Source organism: Phocoena phocoena, chromosome 2, assembly GCF_963924675.1.
Source record: "Phocoena phocoena chromosome 2, mPhoPho1.1, whole genome shotgun sequence".
Taxonomy (NCBI): Eukaryota; Metazoa; Chordata; class Mammalia; order Artiodactyla; family Phocoenidae; genus Phocoena; species Phocoena phocoena.
In genome coordinates, this window is record NC_089220.1 from 152,190,844 (window position 1) to 152,216,176 (window position 25,333).

The window sequence follows — 25,333 nt, forward strand, 5'->3', positions numbered from 1 at the left end:
GCCCGGTGTCACCGGCCCACCCTGACCCCGTGTCTGCAGCTCAGTTGTAGGAAAGGTAGTCAATGAGCCGGGGAGGGATGTTCAACCTGGCAATTTTCTCCAGCCCCCTGACGCCAGCCGCCCTCCTCAGGCTCACCCTGCAGAGCTGGGACAGGCTCAGAGGTGTCTCTGCAAAAAGGGGACAAGACGCACGTGAGGTTAGCTTAACTTAAGGAAGAAGCACAGCATCCTTCAACTTAACAAGTACCAACATGGAACTGAAAACACCTCCCTTTTCCTGAAAAGAGGCTGAACCCTGAGTACCTTCTCTGGAAGGCGACCAGGAAGGACAAATAGGGACCAAGGATGGAAGATCAGGAAATGGAATTCAGGTCATGGCCACTGGGATTTCACTTTGTGAGCTTTTGGCTTTTGGGGTTTTGTGATTTTTTTTTTTCCCCATAACGTTATAACTCAGCACACAGATTTGCCAGCAAAGCACTAATCTACAGCTAGTAGGCTTGTTTGTCAAACTTCCAGACAAATGAGGGCTGGGGGAGGGTTCGGGCGGGCAGTGCTGGCTCTGCTCTGCTCCTGATGGCTGCAGGCCACAGGGACCCACGGAGAACTGACCCACAGGGGCAGACAGTCCACAAATGCACATCCTGGTGGCAGAGGGTCAGGGCCACAGGCCTGAAGATGAAGCCTGGAGCTATAGCTCACGAGGGACGGACACCAGGGCCAAAGAAGGAAAGTGCCTGGAGGTCCCTGGCAGCTGGGCCACAGGAATGTGTACAGAGCAGAGCCTGGCCTCGAAGGCTGCCTTTAGGACCATCTGTGTTTGATCAAAGTATAAATCAACCAAAGAAAGTATTCTCAACTTATGAAACATTATGAAAGACAAAGCTCCCTGAAAGAAAAATAAACAGAATTACTAGTGACATTCATTTTCCCACTTACTTCCTCCCCCAAATTATTTGAATGCAGGAAAAGAAACACCTTCTAGGAAATGTTTCCCCAGTAGACGTGGATGGTATTTGCCTCTAAACTCACGATGGATTTTGGTTGGGTACGGTTGGCAAAATGTGGAATAAATGGGCTCTTTTTCAATTGATAAGTGTTTGAAAGCCTCTTGTGACTGTAATTCTATGTAAACTCATTTAAAAATGTGTCCCAGAGAGGAGGTCTTGTCTTAGCCAGATGGTTTGTCCTTTGTTTGCTGAAGAGTGAGGGCTGCATCTATATCATCGGCCTCATAGGGACCCAGTCTGAGTCAAGAAACGACTGACTCAGAGATGAACTGATAGGTGATCAGAACAAAGCCCTCCTGCACGAGGTTCCCCTGGAGACCTTAGTGCAGGCATCACACAAATGACACACACTCACTCTCATAGTGCTCCAGGCACTTGGCGGGGGCACTGCTGCTCCATGTGTAGTCGGATGGCTTCCGCCCCCGGTTGTCCCGGGCATAGATGTTGCCTCCAAACTGGATGAGCATCTCGATGAGGTCCACGTTCTTCACCTTGGCTGCATGGTGCAGTGCCGTCTCGTGGAGCTTTGCCGCGTTCACGTTGGCCCCTGCAGGTCCGGAGCAGGAACAAACGTCACCAAGGAGCACAGGACACAAAAGCGGCAACCCCTCCCCAGGAACAAAATCAAGACTCTGCTGCAGCCTTTTCAAAACCTTCTTCAAAATCCAGAAGCACTGATTCCTTTTATTTTTCCTTAGGAAAAGAGAGCTAAAAAAGAAGTATAACTGGAAACAACCAAAAAGAAGAAAAACAAGACAGAAACCTTCCCTGTGGGTTCAGAGGCTGCTTTAACGCCCTATGCTGTCTGTCCCCAGGTCCTGAGGCTCTGGAAGCTCAGGTGAGTTGCTCAAGCTCTCCTGCTGTCCTCCATGTGTACACACACACACACCATGGACACACACTGACACATACCAGACACACACGCACAGGCACACACATGTGCACACAGGTACACAGTTGCACACACCTCAGATACAGACATGCACTCAGGCACACACATCACGTGCACGCACACACCACGTACACAGGACAGTGGCTCTAAAAATGTGTGTTGTATGAATGAATGGACATTAAATATAAGAAATCTTTTACAAAAGGGAAGCTCAAAGGGAAAATAGGGAATGTTCCCCCCAAATTCCCTGAAGTTCAGATAGAGAGGAAGTATAGTAACTGTGAATTCAGTTCTGCCATCCACCTCGCTCTCGGGATGACAGCAGACATTCAGAAAGATGCAAACAAGTAATAGCTAAACACAGCATTTTTAGACGCTTTTTAAAAATAAGAGATTTTGATAAAAATATGATTTGTGTAAAACACCATTCTTAGGGCACGGCCGTCACCATTCTATACAGTGGGATCCCCTGGAGCCTCAGAATTTTCTTTTAAGAAAATACCAACTTCTTTGAGGTCTGCTCCCAAGTGGATAAGGAGGTTACAAGAGAAAGGGGATGGGAGAAAAGTATTTTCAAGAAGCCAGCAAAGAGCCCAGGATCAGTGAAGATATTCCCTCCAATAACAGATTCAAATCACAATCATAAAATATTATCAAGGTGAGGCTTAAAAAAAATCAGATCACCAGTATGTCACTGTGTAATAAGAAATTTTGAGGGTCAGAACAAGAGGAAATGAGGGGGTATAAGGCTATTAGATTTTCTAGTCCCACAGCTCAAAAATACTTGAAAACTTCTGCTCTCTGACTTAAAATCATTTTAATCCCCTAGCAGAATATAAGAACTGTGTTCCTAAAGCGGCCTGTGTGATGCTAAGAAAATAGCAAGCATGCAAGCACATAACACACGTGAAGAAAAGCTCCCATACTTCCCAGAGTCAAAACTCAGACGGCAGTTCAGGAAAAAAAATCCGTCAGTTAGGAAGCAGGATAAATTACCTAATTATTTAACTTGGCAGATATGTATTACAAAAATAATAGTAAAAATCAACCCATGAAATAAAAGAAGCATTTTCCCCACAATCTAACCAATCTACCACATCAGGGGTTTCTTCCAATATTGCTGATACGAATAAGTATTGTTATAGTGTTGCAGTCATAGTGCAAATATGAATTTGAACATTAAACTTGTAATGAAAAATAAGTTGCAAAGTCTGCAGAATCTAAAGTCCCTGTGGCTTCCTCTCAGGTCATTAATTCTCTCAATATTCTTGCCAATCGGGGAGGAAAGAGGCTGTCTCTATTTTAGGGATGGAGAAGGGTGGGTGGGGAAGCAGAGTCACTCTCAAGGTCAAGGAGAACCAGCACTGAACAGCTCTTCCCTCCCGCCCACTGTGGGTTCTCGGTACACAAGGCTTGGCGGGGTGACTGTTCCAAGGGACAAACGGGATCTGTTTAAAATGTGCCTTGGTATCACTGGATTGGGCGCAGAGAGAGGGCTGGTGATTAAGAAGGGCAGCTGGCATCTCCGCAGAAGCTGGAAACAACGGACCAGAGCTTCCTGGAGCAACACGGGTGGGTCTCGAAAATTCAGGAATGGGTGAGCAAACAGGAAGGAGAGTCAAATCTATAACAACACCATTTACCGCGATGAAAAATTCATGTCTCAACCAATAACACACAGATACTCATTAGAACAGTTGGATGGGGAGGGGGGCAGAGGAAAGAAGGGACAGAGAAGCCAGGGAGAAAGTGGCTTTATGGGACTAACGATGACATTGCCTGGAACTGAGGACAAAAGCCAGAGCCAGCAAAACACGTGACGCCACCTAGGCCTTAAAAATTCTCAATTCACGTGTCAGAGAGAAGGGACAGTGTTTGCTCGTGATCAAAAGCCTGATTTCAAAGCAAAACAGGATTAGAGTGGATTCAGTAAAACCTCAGGTAACAAGGATGGGCTGTCACACACCCACCAAGAACCCAGCACGACACTATGGAGAACAGTATGGAGGTTCCTCAAAAAACTAAAAATAGGGCTACCATATGACCCAGCAATCCCACTCCTGGGCATATAGCCAGACAAAACTCTTAATTCAAAAAGATACATGCACCCCTATGTTCACTGTAGCACTATTTACAATAGCCAAGACATGGAAGCAACCTAAATGTCCATTGACAGATGAATGGATAAAGAAGATGTGGCACATATATACAATGGAATACTACACAGCCATGAAAAAGAATGAAATAATGCCATTTGCAGCAACATAAATGGACCTAGAGATTGTCATATTGAGTGAAGTAAGTCAGACAGACAAATATATGATATCGCATATATGTAGAATCTAAAAAAAATGATACAAATGAACTTATTTACAAAAACAGAAATAGAGTCACAGATGTAGAAAACAAACTTACGATTACCAGGGGGAAAGGAAGTGGGGAGGGATAAATTGGAAGATTGGGACTGACACATACACAATACTATATATAAAATAGATAACTAATAAGGACCTACTGTATAGCACAGGGAACTCTACTCAATACTCTGTAATGGCCTATATGGGAAAAGAATCTAAAAAAGAATGGATATATATATATATATGTATAACTGATTCACTTTGCTGTACACCTGAAACTAACATAACATTGTAAATCAACTATACTCCAATAAAAAACATTTTGAATATACATATATATAAAAATAGAACCCAGCGCAATGCCCGGGATGGGGTGGCAAGCACAGGGTCTTGGGATTTGCTCAGTGAGACAACAGCAGAGACGTGAGGGACCAGCACTGCTGGGAAGGTGGACGCCCCTTCTGAACGCTCCCAGCACGGTTAAATATTTACTGCCGGGGACCAGATTAAAAGTTACCTCACCAGAAATAACTGGACTTTCACCCCCTTGGCCGCAATCCTCTGCAAAAATAATCCACAGCTTGGCATCTTGACCTTGCTGCCAACAGAAAGCCTCTGAGTCCACCCCGGGGGGCACCACGTGGCCCCGATGGCTCTGCTCCTCCTGCGGGGCCAGGACCCTCTCCAAAATCGCGTGCAAAAGAACCTGCACGCATATTTTTCTAGAGATGTGGTCCATAGCTTTCATTAGCTGTTCCAGCAAAAAGTGACAAATCACTACTCTAAAAATAAAGCATATGCTGTCCTCTTCTCTCTACTTTTCTGTATATTTGAGATTTTCCATAGTTAAAAAGTAGTTTTCTTTAAGAAGAAAAAAAGAATGCATGTGATCTAGGAAGAGGTGTCAAGGAGACCATCTGAGATTACAACAGAATCAGGGATGAAATCTGGAGCTGGTGGTAGACACTGACACCTCAGGATCCTGCCCCAGGGGAAATCTCCTCAGCCCTCACTCCCAGGGGATGGAAACTCCCTTTGTAACCACCAGATCCCCTGCTTAAGGCCATCGTGGACATCATGGCTGCCTCCCACCCAGGAGCTGCACCCTGCGGTGTGGGGCAGGGGTCCCGGGGCAGAGGTCTTGGGGCAGGGCTGGGCCCTGATTGGGTGAATCCCTCTCCTCAACCCAGACCCCAGCCGCTCAGAATGTGGCACAATCCAGCCAAAGGGATGGGATAAGGTTTGGACACGAACCCATTTCAGGCCGATGGGACATGGAGGAGGTGTGAGGGGGGAGTTTCGCTCTTCTGAGGGGAAGAAGCCATCAGAAGCCTCAGGAGTCAAGAATCTGCATTTTAGCCAAACTCTGCTGCTGCAGCCATTTCTCCCCTACTAGGGATGCCAGGCGTGGGATAAAGGGAACGGTGAGGAAGGCAGAGATGTAAGATTCAGAGGAGGTGAGTTCTTGCTGACCTTGCTGAGCCCCCCGCGTCAGAGAGACCCTGAAATCTGCTCTAGTTCTGATCCTTTCGGTTACTGAACCAGGAAACTCCATCACCCAGGGGTCGAGGGGAGCTGCTTTCCTACTTCTTACAAAGGAGTCATCACTTACACAGGGTCCTCAGGACACGGAAAGGACAGTGGGTTACACCACTCACTTGATCTTCCCCCCTCCAACCATGAGAAAGGAACCAGAGAGAAAACAGATGAAGGTGTGCTGCACACGTGCACGCCAGGCGCCCCGCAGAGGGTGGCTGTGCTATGAAATTTTTATTTTAATAAGCTCAACAGGGCTTCCCTGGTGGCGCAGTGGTTGAGAGTCCGCCTGCCGATGCAGGGGACACGGGTTCATGCCCTGGTCCGGGAAGATCCCACATGCCGCGGAGCGGCTGGGCCCGTAAGCCACGGCCGCTGAGCCTGCGCGTCTGGAGCCTGTGCTCCGCAATGGGAGAGGCCACAACAGTGAGAGGCCCGCATACCGAAAAAAAAAAAAAAAAAAAAATCTCAACAGGAACAATAGGTAGATGCCGTTGGCAAAAACGGGATCCAACCATCCCATCATGAGCAACTCGGCTGGAAGACCCACTGTTTCTAATCTAGATATTTAATCTTTGCATAAAAAACAAAAACTACCCCAGTGACTAACCTTACACAAAATGAAGCGTGTTCACTGAAAAGACTTAAGAGTGGCATGTTAAAGTGAATAAGACTCAGTAGTAGAAAACTGTATATAACTGATGCTCAAAAGACCGTCATCCAGAAAGAATTCATCCTCTATTTCTGAACCATTTTGGTTTTTCCCTAGGTTGCCTCCAGAATGGACAAGATGGCTGCGCTAAAATGTTCCCTCAACAAAACATTTAAGTTGGGGGCTTCCCTGGTGGCACAGTGGTTAAGAATCCGCCTGACAGTGTAGGAGACACAGGTTGAAGCCCTGGTCCGGGAAGATCCCACATGCCGCAGACCAACTAAGCCCATGCGCCACAACTACTGAGCCTGTGCTCTAGAGCCCGCGAGCCACAACTACTGAAGCGCACACGCCTAGAGCCCGTGCTCCACAACAAGAGAAGCCACTGCAATGAGAAGCCTGCGCAACCACAATGAAGAGTAGACCCCGCTCACCACAAGAAAGCCCAGGCGCAGCAACGAAGACCCAATGCAGCCAAAAGTAAGTAAATTAATTAAAGAAAAATAAGAATGCATTAGATGTGACCCTACTTTATAAAGAAAATCTTGAAAAAAAAGAAATTTAAGTTGGGTTCATAATAACTCCTTGCCCATAGCCGCTTTGGCTACATTTTAAAACTTCTGTGGTCGACAGGTCCTGACTCTAGCTTCAGTTGGGCAGGTTGTTTGTTTGTTTTTAATAAATTAATTTATTTTTGGCTGCGTTGAGTCTTGGTTGCTACGCGCGGGCTTTCTCTAGTTGTGGCAAGCGGGGGCTACTCTTTGTTGTGGTGCGCGGGCTTCTTATCGCACAGCCTGGGCTCTAGGTGCACGGGCTCAGTAGTTGTGGCTTGCAGGCTCTAGAGCGCAGGCTCAGTAGTTATGGTGAACAGGCTTAGTTGCTCCGTGGCATGTGGGATCTTCCCAGAACAGGGATTGCACCCGTGTCCCCTGCATTGGCAGGTGGATTCTTAACCACTGTGCCACGAGGGAAGTCTCTTGGTGGGTTCTTTTTATTTTGTTTTTGTTTTTCACCATGGGAACCTCTCTATCCTTAGGACACCTGACAGCCTCCTGGATCCTGACGCAACTGACCCGCTTCCCCTGGACCCCTCCTGATTCAGACCAGGCAGGCCTTGGGGACAATCCCCTGCGGCTGCCAAAAATAATCATTCGTGTTTGTTGAGCACCTACTGTGCAGCAAGTACTGTGGAAATGTTATCACGAATCCTCCCAACAGTCCTGCAAAATAAGTTCTATTTGTCCGGTTTTATAGATGCAGAAACTGAGGCCCAAGGACTCAGCTGACAAGTGGGAGAACCAGCTGCAAACCTGGGCTACCTGACTGCACCAGTCAGCTCTCTGCCAGCTCGCAGCACAGGTGAACACAACGCACCCGCAGTGAGCCGGGCAGGTATAAACATGACGCACCTGCGTTGAGCAGCATTTTGACGCAGTCCAGATGCTCCCGGGCGCAGGCCACGTGCAGAGGGGTCCCAAAGTGGCAGTCGTGCGCTTCCAGGTTGGCCCCAACGTCAATAAGAAGCCTCACACACTCAGAACTTCCTTGAAAGAAATGGAGATGGAGGAAAGGCATCGTATCACATATATTTGAAATAACAGGCTTGGCAGACACGCGGCTGCTGGAGCAGGTGAGCCCCAAGCTTGGCGGCAGCAGGAGGGAAGGGAGGTGGGCCTGCATCCTGACCAGGAGCAGTGGGTCCTGGACACGGCGCGGGTGTCCTTCCCCTGGGAGCTCAGTGGCCCCCCGAGCTCACCAGGCAGTGGGAGAAAGGGAGGGAGGGCACGGCTGGCGCCCATGCTGGGAGAACACAAAGTTGGGCTCACCAGCTGTGGACGCAGAGAAGGCTCCTCACTGCTCTCCAGCCCTCGGGGGAAAAGGAAGGGGCTCCCCACCTCCAGCTGCCCCCCAAGCTGTGTCAGGAACGCCAAGCCGCCTGGATGAACTTCCCTAAACTTCCCCACTGCTCGGGTTCCCTGCCCCCTCCCAGCAGACGCCTTTCTGGCCTCTTTCCCGGCTCCTCTCCGGGTCTTTAACTCTGGTATGGGGTCAGGCTTCATCCCGTCCCAGACTCCATCCTCTCTCACCCCTTGATCATGCTTGGCTGTTGGCACCGACTCTCCAACTCCAGCCCTGAAACCCAGCCCCACCTCCACCACCGGGCGCTGGCCCTTCTCGGGGGGACATGCCCCCCACAACGAGGTCCTCCCCCCACTCTCCAGCCAGCCTCCTCCTCACCCTGAGTCGGTCTTGACGCCGTGCTCTCCTCTCCCTCACGTCAAATCCCATTGATTCTTCCCTCAAAGTTCGGCACATGAATCCATCCCACCTGGGCTCCAAGAGCTTTGCACTTGGGTCACTGCGATGGCCCCCAGCTCACCTCTCCATTTCCAGGATATCGCCCCCCCTTTCGTATTGAAGGGCAGCAGAATATGCCACCCCAAAATGTGCCACTTTGGCATAAGGACCGTTTGGAGCTGAAGACAAGTAAGAAGCAGCAGATACAAGAAAATCTCTCTTGTCTTCCCCCATTTGCCTAAAAGCAGGACATAAATGTATAAAGGTGTCCCCTCCCGTCTCTACTAGGAAGGACAGAAGTGAACCACCAGGGACAACTCTAGACCCTGATCAGCCCAGAGCCGGCACCAGAGGGGTCCACACCGCAAATCTTACTAACTGGCCTTTGTCTCCCAGGAGTTCCCCGCTGTATTTGCCTTCATATAACGTATCATCCCTAGAAGCTCATGGTCCTTTTCCTTGGTCTTGTGTCTGCTCGACGGAATTACTGTTCTTTGTTAAGATGCTACACAAACCCCAATTCTAACCACCCTTTGCCTGAGCTCTCCCGTGTGTATGTGCAATGCACACACTAACTTCCACTTGTTTTTCTCTTGTTAATTGGTCCCTTGTCAGTCTCATCGGCAGGGCCCCGGCCAATGAACCAAGGATAGGTGAAGGAAGAAAGATAAGCTTCCCTCCCCTACACTGCACAGGGATGGCCACTCAACGAACCTTTCAAAGATGTGTTCTTATCATTCAGCATCTGCTCGAAAACCTTCAGAGCCATCTGTAGCAATTCCCAGTGCCTGTGGGCGACCAAGGTGACCTAACTGTGGGATTCGGGGTGAGGGCAGCAAAGACTGGCCCTGTGTGCAGCCGTGGAAGAGCCCACACCCCGCACCCTAACAAATGCAGCGAAGACAAACGCCGCGCCGACCAAAGCACAAGACACAAGTGTGCAAACCTTGCTCAAAACAGTCGAACCCAAACTCCCTGGTCTGTCATCTGAAACACTGCCCACCAGCTGGCCTCACCCCAAATTTCCAGTTCTGCCTGTTGTAGCTCCTCTGCTGGGCACGTCTGACCCAGCGAGGCTGAAGCAGCCATATCCTCCCACCGTCTGAAATCCACCTATTCTCAGAGGGCAACCCTGAGCCTTGAGGACCAGCTCTCGGCTCCTCTGAGAGTTCCTGCCTGGGGGTGCGTCTGGGCCTCATCTCCCCACAAGATCAGGGGCCTGCAGGCCAGAACGACAGCAGCCACTAAGTGAGCGGCTGCCGAGGGCACCCATTTCCAGGGTTAGCATCTGAAAGGCACCGAATCAGCTAGAAATAGAACCCTGCCTTCAACCCCCAGCCCTGGGTGAGGACTGTATCTCCAGGAGGAAAAGCGTCAGATTCCACGGCTGACGGACCAAGAGCCAGACCCAGCCTGGGAGCCCCGCTTCACCAGCGGATGGCTTCCCCTCCTGGCTATCACCGCTACCCGACTCACCGCTCATGCAGGCCTCGTGCAGCGGGGATGCCGTGTACAGGGGCGGGTTGACCTTGGCCCCGTGGGAGAGCAGGAGCTTCACGCACTCGATGCTGCCCGAGGCACAGGCGTCACAGAGCGGGGTGCTGCCATCGATGTTGCGGGCGTCCACCTTGAGGGGCGGAGGAAACGAGCATCAGAGGGCAAGGTGCAGGCCACTCGCCTTCTCATCCTGATGCACGTTCATCTTTGAAACACCACGTAGTTTTTCGAAGTTCTTAGGTTTTCTATTACGTGCTGAGGTGCCGTGCCAGGCAAGGGGGTTCAGAGATAGAAAGTAGGGCATGTCTACTGGCCGCCTGAGTACAGCGGGCGTGCAACTGGGGGCTTTTTTTTAGCTCAGCCTCACTCCGGCCACCACCCCAACACCTAATAAGCACAGGCAGGGTGTGAAAACGGGCTTTAACTCCAGCCTCAGCTAGGAGGTGTGCCTGAAACTGTTTAACATGCCTCGTCTAGTTGGAAAATCATGAGGCAGGAAAAGGCAACTCCCCAAACTGGCAGATTCTGCTTAGAATTTGTCCAAATTCAGCTGTTTACTTGGGTTCACGCTGAAGCCTGTTCCACTTCCTCTGGAACCGCCTTCATAGCCGAGTTCTGGGAAGAGTGAGCAGAACACAGCCTTCCCTTCTTCCTCACCCCCCACCGCTGTCCCAGGGCAGCTCCTACCAGCTCGCCCAACCGACTGGTAAATACCCAGCAATTCTACCAGCCAGATACCAGATACCATATGCTGGGGGCTCCACATGGGCTGTGGTGTGAGTACATAAACTAGGGGAAAGCAGCGAATCAGAATCTTGTTCTTGTTCCTTTTACCTGTTCTTCCAGAGCTAGTTTGCCAGCATCCCACTTAGTCATCCTGCTCTCTGAGCCCAAAAGGCTCCTGCCGCCAAGGCCCCACCAGCCCGGTAGGCAGTCCGCCTCTGTGTCCACAGCCTGCCTGCCCACGTGCAGAGCAGAGCGTGCCATCGCTTTGCTAACCCGGCCTTCTCTTCCACCACCAGTGACCTCCCAACAGCCAGGTCCACGAGCACCCTCACCGGTCCTCTCAGGGTGTGGTTGCCATGGAGACCAGCCCTCCCTCCTCCTTCAGGCCCCACTACAGCCCACTCTGGTTTCCTCCTTCCTCTCCTTCTCAGCCTCCTGCAGTGGTTTCCTTTCTTCCCATGTGTTGCATAACACAGAACACTCTTCCCAAGCCTCTTTTTCTCTGGAGCTGGTCCCATCAGTCTGGGGACCACGCTGCAGGTGGCTTACCTGGGCCCCGGCGGCCAGCAGCAGCTGCACGCACTGCGCCTGGCCCTGCAGGCTGGCCGCGTGCAGGGGCGTGATGGAGTCCACCATGACCTGGTTGACGCAGGCCCCGCTCTCGATCAGCTGCTGCAGCTGCCGTGTCTCCCCCCGCTGGGCTGCCTCGTGCACGGGGGTGCGCTCCACCCAGAAACCTGGAAAGAAAAACATGCAGTGCTAAGAGCACGCCACTTCTGTCCAGGTCAGATGAACCCCAGGACCCTTTACGAAACCCAAGCCATTGTATACACAATGGTGTAATGGGTCCAGACACCCCTACTCAAAACCCTTGAGTGATTCCCACTGCCCAGGGGTGGAGTCCAAGTCTTTGGTGAGGCCTACAAGGTCCTTCATGATCTGCAGCTTGCTCACCTCCTTGACCCATCTGCCACCACTGCCCTACACAAGCCCACTCTCTCCAGCCACACAGCTGGCTCACTGTGGCCCCCTGCCCTTGCACACCTGCATCTCTGCATATATTCTCTCTGCCTGAGAAGCCCACCTTTGCCCCCACCCCGATCATCCATTCTGCATCTCCTGTTTAGATGTTACGTCATCCACGTGGACCCATTTGAAATAGCTCCTTCTCCGGAAGACACGTCTCCCACAACCCTGACATCTGCATGCCTATAATGCAGCACTTATACTGTCCCCACTCCTGGCCTGGGAGAGCCTTCAAAGTAGGGACTTGATTTAATTATTCAATTTTAGCAGAAATCTCAGGATTTCCTACATACAAAATCATGTCATATGCATTTAGATAGAGGTAGCTTTGCTTCTTCCTTTCTAATCTGAATGCCTTTTCTTTTTCTTGCCTAACTGCCTTGGTTTGAACGTCTAGCCCCACGTTGACCAAAAGTGCCAAGAGGCACCTCCTGCCATGTTCCTGGTCCTGGAGCTTTGTCCTTCACCACGAACCATCATGTGAGCTGTGGGTTTTCATAAATGCCCTTTATCAGGTCAAGGAAGTTCTCTTCTATTTCTAGTTTGTTGAGTCTTTTTATCATGAAAGGGTGTTGCATTTTGTCAAGTACTTTATCTGCATCTATTGCAAAGATCAGGCTGGCTTTTTTCCCTTAATTCTGTCAAAATGCTGTATTACATTGATTGATTTTCAGATGTTAAACCAACCATGCATCCCTGGGATAAATTCCACTTGGTCATGGTGTATAATCTTTTTATACATTGCTCAGTTTGGTTGGTGCATATTTTGAGAATTTGGGGGTCTACATTCATGAGTGTCATTTTTCTTGTGATTGATGTATTTGTCTGGTTTTGGCATCAAAGTAATACTGGACTCAGAGAATGAGTTGGGAAGTACTCTCTCTTTTAATTTTTGGAAGAGTTGATGAAGAATTGGTATTAAATCTTTAAATATTTGGTCAAATTCATCTGTGAAGACATCTGGGCCTGAGCTTTCATTTATTTAAGTTTTTTTAATAATTCAGTCTCTTCATTTGTTATAAATCTATTCAGACTTTTTTTTTTTTTGAGTCCACTTTGGTAGTTGGTAGTTTGTCTTTTTCAGGAATCTGTCCACTTAATGTACATTATCTAATTTGTTGGCATACAATTTGTTATGGACTGAACTGTGCCCCCTGTCACAAAATCCATGTGTTGAAGCCCTAACCCCTAATACCTCAGAATGTGACTGTATTTGGAGATGTAACTTAATTACAGAAGTAATTAAGTTAAAGTGAGGCCATTAGTGTGGGCCCTAATCCAATCTGACTGGTGCCCTTATAAGAAGAGGAGATTAGGACACACAGACACCAGGGATGAGTATGAACAGAGGAAAGACCATGTGAGGACATGCAAGAAGGCGCTGTCTGCAAGCATAGGAGAGAAGCCTCAGGAGAAATCAAGCCTGCTGGCACCTTGATCTTGGACGTCCAGCCTCCAGAGCCTCAGAAATAAACGTGTTGTTTAAGCCTCCAGTCTGTGGTGTTCTGGTATGGCAGCCCAAGCAGACTAATAAACAATTGCTCATTGTATTCCCTTATAATCATTTTATGTCTGTATTGTCCATAATAACATCCCCTCTTTCATTGCTGATTTTGTAATTTGAATCTTTCCCCCCCCACACACCCTTGGTCAGTTTAACTAAAGACTTGTCAATTTTGTTGATCTTTTCAAAGAACCAACTTCTGTTTTGTTGAGATTCTGCATTGTTTCTCTATTTCATTAATTTTCTCGCTAATCTTTATTATTTCTTTCCTTCTGCTTTCTTTAGGTTTAGTTTGCTTTTTTATTTCCAGTGTCTTAAGATGAAAGGTTATTAGGTTATTGATTTGAGCTCTTTCTTCTTTTTTTAATGTAAACGTTTACAGCTATAAATCTTCTCTAAGTATGGCATGAGTTGCAGCTTATAAGCTGGGTATGTTATCTCTTCATTTTCATTCATCTCAAACTATAATTATTTATTTTTGCATTCCAACCTCGTAAAATACATATTCAACAACGTGTTGATTAAGAAATAAACAAAGGCACGACTCCTCTCCCCAAAAGGAGTAAAATTCTCTAACAGTCCCCCTTTCTTCCACAATGCCTTACCTCTCCCCCTCCCCTGCCCTCAGCTCTAGAGAACCAGGTGCACGAGATGCAGCACCCTGACCTCCCATGTTTTAGCCAAGGGTTCTCAAACTGGAGCTTCCATCAGCATCGCCTGGAGGGCTTGTGAAATCGAAGGCTGCTGAGCCCCACCCCCAGAGCTGAGTGGGTCTTGGTGGGGCCTGGGAATCTAAGTTTCTAAAAAGTGCCCAGACGATGCTGACGCAGCTGGTCTGGGGACCACACTTGAGAACCGACACCACTTCTCTCTCTGAACAAAGCCGCCTTCTCTCCCCACCTCTAGCCTCTCTATCTCACCTTCCACCCCTCCCTGTTCATCCTAGATAACGCCTACTTGTTCCTTTCCTGACTGAAGTGCAGTGGTCAGGTTTGCAGGAGGCCTTGCCCAGCCTCAGCCCCATCCGTGCTGGGTGAGCCCCTCGTCTGTGCCTCCACCAGGGCTTACTGTGCTGAGGTCCCCACCTGGTTGCCTGCCGAGCAGCAGAAGTAGACTAGTAGTATCGTGCATCCATCCCACCCAGACAAGCGGTCTAAGTTAACCACAGGATTCCCATTTCCCGTAGGACGTCTGACCCAACTCCAGTGAACGACACATGAGGGAGAGGCTGCTGAGAGCGTTCACAGTTTCGACACACCCCTCGCCCCCCATGTTGCCTAGACGCGAGCTGGGAAGTGCCGTGGCCGTCGGACCACCGGCCTAAGGTCGGCTCTGAGGATGGGAAGCACCAGGTGAGTCACTGGTCACGTGGGGCCTGCAGCCCTGACAGCCAGGCTTCCTGTGGTGTGAGGGTGATGTTTCTTTATGGTTTAAGCCAGGTGCAGACAAACGCATGCAAACTCAGAGTGTAAACTCCCCAGATGCAGAAACTACAGGATGTTTTCTCAACACCGGTCAGAGCACCTGGGGTACAGGGCAGTCTTCTAGACACTCTTTTAAAATGTCATAAATGACAACAGTGCTGGATTATGCTGACACATCCTTACTGTCAAGCCCCAACTTCGGCAGACGACCGCATTACACACCTCTTCATAATAAGCAGTTTCCTTTTATTATAACTACATTTTATTATCACATCTCCCTAGAAAACCTTCTGATCAACCACATGGTTCCCAAGTCTTATCAGAAGCACTTTCACGCACCGTATCTGGGGTGAATGTATTTCCTTGGCAGATGGATAACCTCCTGGGTTATGTGTTGATGACTGTCCCCTCTTGGAGATCCCCTCATTGCCGCCGACCTACAGCCCTACCCCACCCCCGCAGTGGAGCCGCAGAGCCAAACCGCTCAGGGCTAAAACTCAGCGCGGCCATTTATTAGCTTGTGCGAGAAATAGCTTCCCTGACTGTCAGTTTTGTCACCTGTAAATTGGGATAATAATATAGTTCATTCATCGGTGGGTTATGAAAATTAAATGAATGAAAGTAAAAGCACTTAGCATTGGGCCCAGCACAGAGTAAGTGCTCCATAAATGGAGTCTATTTGTGGTATTTTAACCCCCTCATTGTACCTAACTGTGCGACCCCACAGGGGTCATGGGGGGCCAGGGGAGTGAAGGGAGGACTGGAACGCAGAGGAAGATCTGATCCCCACAAACATAAAAGCCAAGCTTGGGGAACTTCTTACTTACTGTCCCAGGAGTAAGTAAGTAAGCCAAGCTTGGGGACCCCAGTATGTCTCCCAGTCGTGATGAATGGCCGCCTGCATGCCTGTCTTGCGGGGTGGGTAGTGGAAAGCAGCTGTGGATGACTCTCAAGTCAGTCTGGAGGGAGCAGAACCCCAAGGGCAGACTGAGTAAAAAGAGGAGAGCAGGGCGAGTCCTGGGTCCTGCAGGAAGGAGGGAAGTGCAGCTCAGGAAGGCGGTGCAGGGAAGGCCTGGGCATCCCTCAGCAGCCCGTGCAGGTAGATGCAGCCTCTCCCACCGCGTTGCAGAGACGGATGGACATGGCAATCAGCAGGTCACGGTCATGGGCTGGGGAGTGTGGGGAAACAATTCAAAACAACAGGACAGGACGACTGCGATAGTGGTGGAACAGGTCACGCTACGGGAACTTAGAAGCAAGACAGCCCATCAGGAAAGCATCACCGAAGAGGCGGGGCTGCAGTGAGCCTGCTGGGCATCACTGGCTTGGCTCTATTCCCAGCACCTGGCACAGTGTGAGGCCCAAAACAGATGCTCACGACACTAGCTTGTTGAGTGCATAAGGGACGAATGAATAGAAGGAATTACTAATGTGAATGATAAAGTGTGGACATAAAATTTTTTAAAGAAAATCTAATTCTATCTCCTTATGACCAGTCTATAGAGGAAGTGCAACTTACTGGGAACCATATTTTCTAGTGAATAAACATCAGCTGCAGTTGTCTTAGCAGCAACTGAGGGCCGAGATCAGAAGCAGCAGGTGTGATAACACAGGAGAGCACTGTGTGCATCAAAGAGCACAGTCAACAGTGAAAAGGCACCTATAGGATAGGGAGGAATATTTGTAAACCATGTATATCAGAATATATAAAGAATGCCTACAACTCAATAACATAAATAACCCAATTAAAAAATTAACAAAGGACTTAAATAGGTATTTCCCTAAAAAAGATATACAAATGGTCAACAGGCACAAGAAAAGGTATTCAACATCACCAGTTATCAGAGAAATGCAAATTAAAACCACAGTGAGATACCACCTCACACCAATTAGGATGGCTACTATCAAAAAACAAAAAATAAATATTGCCAAAGATGTGGAGAAATTGGAACGCTTGTGCATTGTTGATGGAAATGTAAAGTGGTGCAAGGACTCTGGACAAGAGTATTCTGGTTCCTCAAAAATTCAAACAGAACTACCATACGATCCAGCAGTTTTTATCCTAAGAAAATGCAAACTCTAACTCGATAAGATATGTGCACCCCTATTCACTGCTGTATTATTTACAATAGGCATGACATGGAAACAACCTAAGTGTCCATGGAGGGATGAAAGGATAAAGAAGATGTGATATATACACACAATGGAATATTTATTACTCAGCCTTAAAAACCAAAGAGATTCTGTCACAGGCTACAACGTACATGAACCTTGAGGACATGATGCTCAGTAAAATAAGCAAGTCACAAAAGACAAATACTGTACAATTCCACTTATATGAGGTTCCTAGAATCAAAGTCGTAGACAGAAAATGGAATAGTGGCTGCCGGGGGTGGGGAAGGGGAGAAATGGGAAGGTGAATAGGTGCAGAGTTTCCTGTGTTGTAAGATGAAAAACTTCTGGAGCTCTGTTGTACCAAAATGTGCATGTAGTTAATACTGCTGAACTGCACACTTAAAATTTACCATCTTGACCATTTCTTTGTTTTTGGCCACAATGAAAACTTTAAAAATTATGTTTTTTAAAGGTCACGTTTTTAATTAATCAATTAATTTTTATTTTTGGCTGCGTTGGGTCTTCGATGCTACACGTGGGTTTTCTCTAGTTGTGGCGAGTGGGGGCTACTCTTCGTTGCGGTGCGCGGGCTTCTCATTGCCGTGGCTTCTCGTGTTGCAGAGCACAGGCTCTAGGCGCGTGGGCTCCTGTAGTTGTGGCACGCGGGCTCTGTAGTTGTGGCTCACAGGCTCTAGAGCACAGGCTCAGTAGTTGTGGCGCACGGGCTTAGTTGCTCCGCGGCATGTGGGATCTTCCTGGACCAGGGCTCAAACCCATGTCCCCTGCATTGGCAGGTGGATTCTTAACCACTGCACCACCAGGGAAGTCTGGAGCATGGGCTTTAGGCACGCGGGCTTCAGTAGCTGTGGCTCACAGGCTCTAGAGCACAGGCTCAGTAGTTGTGGCACACGGGCTTAGTTGCTCCACAGCATGTGGGATCTTCCCAGACCAGGGCTCGAACCCGTGTCCCCTGCATTGGCAGGCAGATTCTTAACCACTGCGCCACCAGGGAAGCCCTAAAAATTATTGTAAAGAAGTAACAAAGATGGAGGAGGCCCTGGAGATGGGGGAGGTTGTCACCGACAGCCGGTACCAACCACAGGATGTCATTGGGGAGACACCTTTACAGTGGGAGGTGGGGGTCAGGGGGAGGTGGTAGCCTCAATGGCCTCTGGACACCCCGAGAAGCACAGGGGGAGGGGAGAGCCACCCCAGAGATAAAGAACACGGGGTGCCTGGTGGCCCACGGGGCTGCAGCTGCATGAAGGAGCGCTGGTCCTCAGTGGGAAGCTCAGAGGCATCCACCCCCGACGCCCTCCCACGACCCCCCACCAGAGAGAAGACGGGGGACGGCTGACATGTACTTATCAACTTTAAAGCAAAAAGACATCTGCTAGCAGGGAACAGAGGCAGGAAAACGCTGTACGTTAGCCAACCCACTGACCTCAGGCTTTGTTTCTGGCCCTGTGCCTGGACCCCACTTGTGACCAGATGCCCCCACCCCTGTACCATCCCCCTGGGAGAGGGGCCGCCCTGGAAACCTGAGACCCTCCCTCTGGCAAGTTCCCTCGGGGATGAGCCTTCCCCTAAATCCCAGCCCTGCCACATAAGTGGTCCCCTAGCACCCCCTTCCCGTCACCCTCCCTCCCTTCATCCTGTCAACAGCCCCCTCTGGTGCTCCCCTGCCCCAGAACCCCCTCCCCTCGCCCCCTCCCTAATGCAGCTAGGTCATCAGCGGGTCATGGGGGGCCTGCTCAGGACCCTTAGATTGCTCCTGATTCCAGAAAAACATCCACACTCCTTTGCAAGCCAGGCAAACTGACCCTCCAGGATGGAGTCCCAGCCCCATTTTCCAGTCTCCCCCCACACCCTCCCATCACCACCCTCACACACACACACCCTTGTCTCCAATTACACTGAGCTTCATGTAGCTGACATAGGGTCGGGTGGTCCAGGGCCTGTGCCTTTGGGGGTGCTGTGCCCCACTCAGCCCCCTACTCTCCATCCTCCCCACCGAGACTGAGTCTTAGCGCCTTCAGGAAGCCTTCCAGCCTGCAGCCTGCCCACCCATGCCCTCCTGTAAGCCACCTCTGTACACACAGCTGCACCTGATTTCACGCCTCTTCTGTCCTTCCATGAGCATCTTTAGGACAGGACCGCAGCCGCCGACCTCCTGTTCCAGCACAGCGCCTGACACACAGGTATCAAATAAATAGACTCTCCAGAAGCCTGTTCTACTTGCTGGAAAACTTCTACTGCAGTTGGGTCTGCCCCCGCCAGAGTACACCCCACTACCGGCCCCTTACAGGCCTGCCCAGCCCTGACACTGACCTGGGCCACACCTTGGCCTTGCCCACTCCGGCCATGCCAGGGGCCAGGGCATCAATTAAACAGGAGTTTGTTGTAGCAGAGCCCAGGCTGCAGTCCCCAGAAGACAGAGCACCAGGGCGCTGGTGCTGCAGGGCAGACAGCAGCGCCCAGGCCCCTCCTGCCTCCTGCCCATGCTTCGGTTCAAGGTCACGGAGATACCTGTGTCACTCCTTCTGCTGAGTGGCTGCTGGCAAGCCAAGCTCACGAAGGACTAAGTGAAAACCGTCATCTGCAAAACTAGAGTCTCACCGACACCACCTACAGGATCTTCTACCGGACAAGTGCAAGGTCACCCCGAGAAGGAATGACAGACGCTTGAGAACATTTCTGCCACTTTTCTGCACCCCTGCCTGACCTGACTGATCCAGCCTGAGCACCAGATGTGCACCTGCTGACTCCCAACCCGACACCCCCGTGTACCTTGGCCGGGCCCTGACACTCTCACATCTGAGGGCTGGCCCTGCCCGGCCCAGGCCCAGCCTTCGGGAATCAAGAAACCCCAGCTGAACACTTCAAGTGGTTCAGCGTCAGCCTTCCCTTGGGAGCGGGATACATGGTGAGGAGCCTCAGGAACCACCCAGCTCATGAGTCCAACGTCTGTCTGTCCTTTAGCCCTGTGACCTGGGGCACATCACTTATCCTCTCAAAGCCTCAGTTTTCAATTACACATCAATTTTTTTTAAGCCTCAGCTTTCTCTCATATAAAATGGCGATGTTTTTGCCTAGTCCCCTGGGGTGGCGGTAATGACAGTGAAATCCTGCTGGGCATGACTGGCACGGTGCCAGGCAAGTGTACGACGACAGCACACACTATGACCATGATGGGATTGTTAGCATCATTCTATTTCTACTGGTCCTGTTTGGGTCCCAGCCTCCAGTTCTACTGCCTGTCATGTTCCAAAGCCCCACCTGGGACTCCGGCTCCAGCATCTGGATCCCGCATGAGTCCCCTGCATGGAGTCCCAGCCCCTTGGCCCTGGCACCCGCCTTCACTACGCGTGTCCAGCAGTGGGTGTTCCAGACCAGCTCCCCTGGCCGACTGTTCAATATTCAGCAATTCCGCCAGGCGGAAACTGGGAGCTGAAATCAGCGTGGGGTGAGTATTTACACCAGGGAAAGCAGAAAATCAGATCAGGTTTCCTTTTTTTTTTTTTCCCCCTTTTTTCTCCAGAGAGCCAATTTACCAGCATCCTGCTTAGTCATCCAGAGCCCAGAATCCTGCTCTTTGAGCCCAAACCGCAGCTCTCAGCCAACCGCAGCTCCTGGAGAGCCTGGCCTTGCGACGTGCAGGGCCTGCCGGGCTCCCATTCCACATGCAGAGCGGAGCACTCATCGGCCCTACTCTGTCCAGAGTCTAGAACCCGACCCCTGTGCAGACCCTGACCCTGACCGCTCCTCCCCCAGCCAGGGGCCCCTCCACACAGCAGCCCCGCTCAAACAAAGAGTGTTTTCAAGACGCCACGGAGAACACCTACACCACAAGTGGATCCAACGTGCTCAGTATCCACCAGGCACCCTTCAATGCTGCTTGGGCCAGGAATCTTGCTCCAGGTATGTCATGAAGGGGGGCCCAGGGCCCTCGCTGCAGACATGTCCTTCTCGGCCACAGCTGCAGCTCTGAAATAAGCCCTTCTCCCCAAATACCCCAGTAAATAAATATTCTTGAAATGATGATGGATAGCCTCCCCATACCCCATCCATGCCCGTGGGGCACCTGTGTGCAGATGTAGCCACCAGGAGCAGCTGCTGAAGCCACAGTGGAGCTGGTGTTTTGAGGACTGCTCTCAGCGGGCTAAACTCAGCTTTCGGGAAAGTCAGGGGTCCCGAGTGACTTGTCCCCCAAGGTCCCAGAAGGCCAAGGATTTGTGTGTACAAAGCAAAAACAAATTGAAGAGCTAAAAGGATCTAGAAATCATGGCAAAGTGCACCCATCCATCTGACAGTAAAGAGTGAAAAAACAAAATAGGGGCAAAAACCCACAAGGACAAAGAAACCAGCACCTAAGAATGACAGACCTGCTCCAGAGGATGCTGCAAGGACCAAAGACACAATACATGCAAAGTGCCTGGCACAGGTGGTGCTTAATAAATGCTTTGTGGTGACCACCCATCTTTAACGTGCTGTCCGAATTAAAGTTCAGTGAGCTTGATATTACCAGTCACCTTGATTCTCAGGGAAAATGGAAATCATTTTTATATGTAGAAACACTTATTTAGAAACTGGGGCTGAGAATTTTGTTACTCTTGAAGAGATTTTTCAACAAGTTCTATTTCAGTGTTTTAATTATGAATACCCCAAATACTGTTTGTCAGTAAACTTGAGGTTGGCATACGTGGTTTTAAGATCTGTTAAATGTGATAAAAATTAAAGAGAAAAGGTTTACTTTCCTACAAGGACAAGACAGTCAAAGCTCAGTTAGGAGAGGCAAAAGGAAAGTGAAAGAGAACAAGTGAAAGCAAAAGAGAAAAGTGGGAAGAGGTTACCGAAGCAGCAGACAGCCAGGGAAAAGGAAAGAAAGATCTTCCTAAACATGCTTAATGAGAAACGCCCGAATCCAACTTTCGCCCTCACTCAGCAGCCCCTACTAACCGCTTATCCAATTCTCTGCCACCCAACCCCTCCCCTTGCCTCCCTCCCACCCCACGGTGCTGATGACCAGGGCAGGAGGGTTATACCAAAAAAATCAAAACTCACTTGTACTGCCATAGTCGGCAGCCACTCCTGGCCGCAGTGACTACCCGGAATCGCAGCTGGTGTTAAAATCAGCCTAATTTCCTTCAAACGGTGTTATTAGCTGTGTAATATAGTGCCCAGAGGCTTCTCCACTAAAGGACACATCTAGACACTTCTAGAATGCAGCTTTCGCTAAGGCAGAAACAGAAGCACGATTTGAGAAGATTTTAAGGAAGTTGACCTCCCAGCCAGGGCACTGATTATCTAGATCTCTCAAAGTACTTTCCATACAATTCTATGTTTAAAAAATCAAATTCCGGAATTCCGTGGCAGTCCAGTGGATAGGACTCCTTGTTCTCACTGCCAGGGCCCCAGGTTCCATCCCTGGTCGGGGAACTAGGATCCCGCAAGCCACGCAGCGCAGCAAAAAAAAAAAAAAAAAATCAAATTCCACAGACTCAACAAAAGGATGAACTTGGATATAGGTTCCCGGGCCCGGGGACTCAGATCAGTCTACCATCCTGATTGTGGACCCCTGGAGGCAAAGACATTTCTCAGAGCCCAAAAGGTGCTATAGTACAGAGATGATGGCTGGTAGCAGTGCTCCCCAGTCCCCTGAGAACCCACAGCGGACATGGTTCATCCATCCCAGTCACAAAACCAGCTCAGCGCTCCAGGCAGCCCTACAAATTGATTACAGATGAACCTATCTGATAGGAAGGACAAAAGCATTTTTAACATAAAACAAGCAAAACAAAAAGAAACGAAACAAAAAAGAACCACCTGTGTTAAAACCTCAGCTTTGTGACTCCCTAGCTATGCGAACTCAGTTTCACCTCTAAGTTAATCGATAATGATGACTGTCCTGCAACTGTCACAGGGCTCGGTGGCCAGCGCCTGGCCCACAGCAAAGCAGCTCAGTGGCTCTCATCACGGTCCCAGGGACTACCTCTCCTTTTCTCTCTCCATCCCATCTTCCCAACACCCCAGAGGCCAATGAACTGGTTAGACTTCTTGGCTGAGGATAACTGAAGAACACCAGCAGCTCACCTTGCTTAGAGCCCAGATCCCTAAGGCACCCTTTCATCTTCTGCCAACCTCTTGCTTCCAAGTCAGAAGCCCTTGAGCACAGATGCTGAATACGACGAGAGTCACGTTTTCAACTTTACAAATAGACACAACCTAGGGTCAATAATGATATGAATTACATTTGCTAAGTAACAAACACTGATTCACTTTAGGGTGTGACTTGCCCTAAATTCTTGGTTCTTATTGATAAGGCCATATTATAAGACTGCAACATTTACCTCTGTGAGGTGTTATATTAAAAATAAAGCTACAGGGCTTCCCTGGTGGCGCAGTGGTTAAGAATCCGCCTGCCAATGCAGGGGACACGGGTTCGAGCCCTGGTCCGGGAAGATCCCACATGCCGCAGAGGACCTAAGCCCATGCACCACAACTACTGAGCCTGCGCTCTAGAGCCCACGAGCCACAACTACTGAAGCCTGTGCACCTAGAGCCCGTACTCCGCGACAAGAGAAGCCACCACAGTGAGAAGCCCACGTACCACAATGAAGAGTAGCCCCCGCTTACTGCAACTAGAGAAAGCCCGCACGCAGCAACGAAGACCCAACGCAGCCAAAAAAAATTAAATAAAATAAATAAATGCATTAAAAAATAATAATAAAACTACGGAGAACCTACCGTATAGCACAGGGAACTCTACTCAGTGTTCTGTGGTGACCAAATTGGAAGGAAATCCAAAAAAGGGGATATATGTATACGTATAGCTGATTCACTTTTGCTGTACAGTAGAAACTAACACAACATTGTAAAGCACCTATACTCCAATAAAAAAATTTTTTAATTAAAAAAATAAAGCTACACGGTTTGGTTAGAGTATACCACATGTATAGAATTTGAGATCAGAATGATAAAATGCGTTAAAGTTCCTATGATGGGCCTCTACTTCTGCTGGGATAGCAGTGTAGCTCTGGATTCAACACATTGAGCTTATTCATTAGTGTTGAGAATAAAACTGTCAGCAGGATGTATTTTGAGAGAAATATATGAAATTAAACAATGACAATGTCAAAAGTAGCCACGAACCCCAGAAACTGTGCGTCCATTAGTTTAGAATATGTTTTTCTTCTAAAGATACATTCCTTAAACTATACAAAAAACATACTCGGAAGTGATGCTATGCTATTGAACCTTGTACATGAACAAAAATATTAAAATGTGTTTAAAAGGCTTCCATGGTGAACCAACCAAACACAGCACACACTGGCAGGGTCAAAGCCCTGTGCCTGCCTGGGGTGGAATGCCAAGTAAAAACAGAGATGCTTATTAAATGCCTTTGATCCTGTGGCAGGTGGCTGTTTTGCAAAATCAACTAAAATAGCTTTGCTAGGACTGCACTTCGTCTTAAGCTAAATTAACCCATAAGACTTCTCACTTTCATTCGCACTACATTTTTTTTATCAGTGTAAAAACACTTTATAGATTATTTTTTTCTTTGCAGGCTTTGGAAGTGTTTTCACTGCTCATCTGCCCTAGAATTACTCCGTAGGCGGGAAAGTTTGCTTCCCCAAAGAATGGCCTTTTGCCCTCGAATCCATTTTATTCTCGGGTTGCCCAAACGGTAAAGAAGGTTCAGTTAAGAACCGAGGTCGCATGTCTCACACAGTGCGACAAGGGCACATGCTCCTTCTGGATTGGATTCCTGGGTGTATCCGTTGCATGCGAACGACCCTGCGCACGACCTTCCCACAGGGCGCCTGGAAGACGGTCCAGCTCCCACCCCGGGCCGTGCCAGGGCTGCCCTACGAGTGGTCCCGCGTGGGCATTTCCTAGGTTCCCCTCGGAACCTGGCAATGACCACGCACACTCCCGCATCCTCCCCAGGGTGCGCAGCGCTCCGGTGGGTCTCCGGTTCTGAAGTCACAAGGATGACCCGGCCGGCAGGGGACCAGGAGCCGGACGCAGAAACCAAGTCTGAGCTGCATGGGACCCCCGGACCTGCTCCTTTAAAGACACGGCCCTCCGACCCGGGCCCAGCCAGACGCCCCTGACGACCCCTCGGAGCGGGTTCGTCCCTGCTCGAGGCGAATGTAAGCAGATGCAGCTCTCGGTTCACGAAGGCGGCCCCGCGCTCCCGGCAACCCGCACGTACCCAAGTCGCCCAGGAAGCTGCCGTCTGCGGCACGGGTCTCCATGCCACCGGCTCCCCGCGTCCCGGCTCTGCGGCCCC

The 25,333-nt window shown here is 49.7% G+C and overlaps 1 protein-coding gene across 1 annotated transcript; it reads right to left on the minus strand.

Annotated features, from left to right (window-relative positions):
- On the minus strand, positions 1 to 25,333 carry ASB13 (ankyrin repeat and SOCS box containing 13). Its single transcript, XM_065872473.1, has 6 exons — positions 25,256 to 25,333; positions 11,518 to 11,705; positions 10,222 to 10,372; positions 7,857 to 7,991; positions 1,366 to 1,557; positions 1 to 168 (listed from the first exon to the last, which is right to left on the minus strand). The coding sequence occupies exons 1-6, from the start codon at positions 25,296 to 25,298 to the stop codon at positions 41 to 43; spliced, it is 837 nt and encodes a 278-aa protein (XP_065728545.1). The 5' UTR covers positions 25,299 to 25,333; the 3' UTR covers positions 1 to 40.

Excerpts from the sequence above, each read along its gene's own strand:
- ASB13 (XM_065872473.1), bottom strand. The coding sequence starts at position 25,298 with ATGGAGACCCGTGCCGCAGACGGCAGCTTCCTGGGCGACTTGG. Across the intron at positions 11,706-25,255 it reads CAGCTTCCTGGGCGACTTGG|GTTTCTGGGTGGAGCGCACC; the intron begins GTACGTGCGGGT and ends TTTTCTTTCCAG. Across the intron at positions 10,373-11,517 it reads TGCTGGCCGCCGGGGCCCAG|GTGGACGCCCGCAACATCGA; the intron begins GTAAGCCACCTG and ends CCGCCCCTCAAG.